The 4,868-nt window shown below is 39.7% G+C and overlaps 1 protein-coding gene across 1 annotated transcript in view; it reads left to right on the forward strand.

Annotated features, from left to right (window-relative positions):
• LOC103616113 (ras GTPase-activating protein 1-like) overlaps window positions 1-4,868 on the forward strand; it is a gene marked incomplete at its 3' end in the record, with an annotated part of 35,049 nt that overhangs the window by 356 nt on the left and 29,825 nt on the right. The window contains exon 2 of the mRNA XM_017734999.1: window positions 3,843-3,949. Coding sequence (XP_017590488.1) covers window positions 3,843-3,949 — 107 coding nt within the window. The remainder of the gene's footprint in view (window positions 1-3,842; window positions 3,950-4,868) is intronic.

Below are 4,868 nucleotides of genomic sequence, written 5' to 3' on the forward strand. Positions count from 1 at the left end.
AGGAGGGGGGGGCCCTCCCGCCCACCGCCCCCCCCACAAACCAGTGAGTAGCAGCGTTTCTGGACCCTGTCGGGTGTCCGCCACCCCTGGACGTTTCCCCCGCGGGGAAGGGGGGCGCCGCAGTGGGCAGCGCGGCGTCAGGCCCACACACTTTCTCAAACTCCTGCGGAAGTGTCATAGAAGTTTTTCATTAGGTTATGTTTGGAAAGAAGAAGCAATTGAAAAAATTAACTGTAAGTTTTCGTTAATATTTTTATTATACTTATCCTTCCATGAGCTTGATCGAGATTCCTACAATGCTAGTTATATAAAGAATCTTGCACTAGAGACAGAGCAGTTCTCCATTTATATTTTGCGAAATTAAAAAAAAAATCAGATAATGTTATATAGCGTTCACGTAACTAGCGAGTGCGCTAAACACAACCTTTGGATTTAACAATGAACTACTTCCAGGAAGTCTGCAGATTTGCATAAAAAGGTTGCAAGGCTTGTGTCCTGTTTTCACTGGGATAGAGTTAATTTTCTTCCCAGTAGCTGGTATAACGCTGCATTTTGGATTTAGAATGAGAATAAGGTTGATAAGACATAGATGTTTTTAGTTGTTTCTAAGCAGTGTTTACACTAAGTCAAGGACTCTTCAGCTTTTCACATCACCCCAGCAGCGAGTAGGCTGGGAGGGAACAGCCAGGACAGGTGACCCAAACTGGCCAAAGGGGTATTCCATACCATATGGCATTATGCTCAGTATATAAACTAAAGGGAAAGTTGTCTGGGGGCTACTGCTCAGGAGCTGGTCGGCAGGTGGTGAGCAACTGCATTGTGCATCACTTGTTTTGTATATTCTATCTTATTACTGGGGGGAGGAGCGAGCGAGCGAGTGGCTGTGTGGTGTTTAGCTACCCGCCAGGTTAAACCACGACAGCTTGTATTGGAACAGCCCTCAAGTAGGTACCTTATTCTCCCCAAAATGAAACCGTTTCAAAGGCTTAAATTGCTTATGTTGGCATATAGAAATATGTTATTTCTGAAGTTTAAGTATAGAGAATAACATGGTTTCAAGGTACAGGATGGCAGATATGTTCAAGGTATAGTTCAAAGTTCATCTGAAAACCCATCTGAATTTGGGTTCATTTTTACCATCTCTCATAACTCTGGTGTTGGAGAGTTCATTTCTGTAATATTAAATGTTTGGGTTTTTTTTAAATAATTTCTAACCATGGCAGGCTTTCTACTAATCCTTTCCTCTTTTGATTTCTTGACTTTTTGTGAAAGGTAATAAAGAATAAGACCTTGTTTTGTGAAGACAGTGTTTGAATAGCCTTAAAGTTTTACACTTCCATAAAGAGCTAGCAATACAATCAGGCAGTTTAAGATAAAGACTGAGGAGGGAAATAGAAGCGCATAAAGGTGAAGTTACTTCTTCAGTATTGTGTATTATGTCAGAGAGATACAGTATCCTGTTCTTCTCTCTGAAAGATCAGACTGCTTTTTCTGTTAGAACTGGTTATTATGTATCTCAGAAAGTAAGGTTGTGCTTTTTTTCAAATATTTTTTAGAAAGAGAGGTAATTCTTGGTGAATGATCATGTATTTGATACTAAGTAATCATTACTACTTTCACAATTATAAGTGGATTTTGCTGTCAGAGTATTGTAACTTGTATGACAGCATGAAGGTTAACTTTCATGAGAGAGGATACAAAATTTCTGACAAAAAGCATGACTGTGAAGGCCCTGATTTTCTGTGTTGGTCGATGAGGCTACTTAGCTTGTTAAGAGAAAAAAGATATTCAAGTCTTTGCAGGACCAGCATAACTGTGTAGTTGAGTATTTGCTCTTGCAGATCCTTCAATATAAAAACATTTAGGCAGCAAAATAGATTTTGAAAAATCGATTCAGAAACTTATACCTCCATCTACTTACCTGTTTTTTTCTTTGTAACACATAATTTTTGTGACTTTTTTTTTTAAGTTGTTGGCTAATTAAAAATAATCAGTTTCTTTTCTCTTTCATACATCTATTTTAATACTAAGTCATTTTTTTACCATTATTAGGTCATTTAAATTAGCTGCATGTTGAGAGTAAGTTTTATTCTTTCAGTCCTGATGTTTTATTTTGGAAGCGTACTTTCTTTGTAGTCATACCATCTGTTTTTATAGAATTGAACAAAGATGTCACTTTAATATTATAAGCAAACACCTAATACATTTCCTCTATTCCAAATACCTCAGGAAAATGGGAATAAATTTTAATATGATTAATTTTGTAGCAGTGAGAGAAGCTTGTCAATATGTAACAAATTCTGCTAATTAAAATACTCAAAGTCCCAAAGTATGATTGACTGATATTTATCTTTGATCATTGTAACAGCCTAAGGAGGCACTGCCAAGCTATAGGTTCAGGATACAATAAGACATGCTAGACCCAACAGCTTTAGGGATAAACAAGCTATTGCTAAATAGAGATCAGTAGTACAATTATCTGTGTTGTTACAACACATTCAGTAATTGACTAGTACAATTATCCAGGTCAAAACAACAGCAAATCCAATCATTTACCAGTACTGGGCTAAACTTAACATCCATGAGTGAAAGGCTTACATAACCATGGTTATTGGGCAGGGTGGCAAGAAGCAGGGCATGGCTTCTTTGGATGAATGACACAGACCAGCTGATGCACTCAGGGAATTCAGAATTCCCTGACTGGGCTGACCTCTTTAATTGTTGTATTGTAGAAGCACTATATGGACATGTTAACCAATCATCACACATCCTACCTCTGTTTCAGTTCTGTCCTTAGTGTGCAGAGGGCATGCAAATACTGTGCAAGGCAATGCACCACAATCCTGAATGAGAGTGATTTAATGATTGTCTGTTCAGTATGTACTTTTTCATTTGAGTATAGAAGTAGTATGTTTATGCTGTAGCTTAATGGTAGGTGGGAGGCACAGGATGCTAGGTAATAGAATGGACAATTCCCTTTGTGTGTTAAGTGTTTTTCTCTGCACTATCTACCCCATCTGCAAAGCTTACTGCCAGAGGTTGATGGCAGTCTGAAATGGTGTTACAGAAATGCCTACAAAGTTAAGGAATGAATGATACTTAATTTAATAGTAAACTGGTGATATGTGAAATAGTTTAGTTGTTTATGTATTTGAATAAAAATCTTAAAGTTGACAAGATATATCTTAGTGTTGCATTAAGATGGCAGAAGCAGTTCCAGTATATTCCAACACAATTCATATTTTCATATGGTATTTCTTTAAGTGGTGATTATCAAGTTGAAATGAAAATCCTTTGAAATCCTTTGATAACAAAAATCCTTTCCATGGTAGATGCATTGTTACAGTCACTCTTGGTATCTGTTGAGACAACATTAGTGAGAAAAAAAGAGAGCGAGCTGGATAGAGAAGTCTTTAACAAACATGGTTTGAGTAAAAGGAAAAAATGTTTTGTCTCAATGAAGTGTGAAGTTATAGTTTCTTCAGCTGAATTTGTCAGAGGTAGCAAGTCAAGAGTTCTGCAACATTTTTTATTTCAGTAGCTAATAAAATGTTTTTCTGAAAGTGCATAGCTTTACAATAATTATTGAAGGCTATACTCCATACCAAAGAATAAATTTGTGTTGCATCGAAAACTATGGGGAAATACTATTGGCATGTTTGGACTCTACAACTTCTCTAAGCAGCCTGTGTCCAGTGCTCAGTCACCTTCACAGTAAAAAAAAGTGTTTCCTCATGTTCAGACCGAACTTCCTGTGCTTCAGATATAGCCCATTGCATCTTGTCCTGTCACTGGGCATGACTGACAATAACCACTCTGTTGTTTTTGCACTCTCCCTTCAGGTATTTGTATATGTTGATGAGATCTCCTCTGAGCTCTTGGCTAGACAGCCTTTCCTCATAGGAGAGATGCTTCAGTCCCTTCATGGCCCTTTCCTGGACTCACATCAGTATGTCTGCATCTCTCCTGTACTGGGGAACCCAAAACTGGACATGGGACTCCAGATATAGCCTCACTAGTGCTGAGTAGAGGGGAAGAATCACCTCCCCCAACCTGCTGGCAACATTCCTTCTAGTGCAGCCCAGGATACCATTTGCCTTCTTTGCAGCAAGGGCACATTGCTGGCTCATGTTCAACTTGGTGTCCACCAGGACTTCCCAGGTCCTTTTCTGCAAAGGTACTTTCCAACTGGTAAGCCCCTAGTATGTGTACTAGTGCCTGGGCTTATTCTTCCTCAGGTGCAGGATTTTGCACTTCCTGTCATTGAACTGCATGAGATTCTGGTCAGACCATTTCTCCAGCCTGTCAAGGTTCCTCTGGATGGCAGCATGACCCCTTGGTGTATTAGCTGCTCCTCCTGGTTCTGCAAACTTGCTATGGATATGCTCTGCCTCATTGTCCAGATCGTTAATGAAGATGTTAAACAGGACTAGACCCCGTATAGACCCCTGGGGTACATACTGGCCTCCAACTAGACTTTGTGCTGCTGACCACCACCCTCTTGGCCTTGATGTTCAGCCAGTTTTTGGTCCACCTCACTGTTTGCTCATCCTGCCCATATATCAACAGCTTCTCTATGAGGACCATATGAGGGTGTCTCGGTTTGAAAGACAGGTGTCTGCCAAGGAAGGCCGGAACCTCTCTTGGAATGGAGAATATGACCCTCCTCCCTCCAAATTATTATAACTTTGAAATTAAGGGGCTTTCAGGCAAAGATATGGGAAAAGGAATAATAGTTCTTTACTAGTATGTATAACAAGGCAAACAAACAACAACGGCAGCAACAACAAACAGAACCCGAACCCAGTAACAGCCTTCTCTCGGCTGCACTTTCTCCTTTGGTGTAGTTACGGTCGCAGCCGGCAGGG

The sequence above is a fragment of the Corvus brachyrhynchos genome, unplaced genomic scaffold (genome assembly GCF_000691975.1).
Source record: "Corvus brachyrhynchos isolate BGI_N302 unplaced genomic scaffold, ASM69197v1 scaffold615, whole genome shotgun sequence".
NCBI classification, from domain to species: Eukaryota; Metazoa; Chordata; class Aves; order Passeriformes; family Corvidae; genus Corvus; species Corvus brachyrhynchos.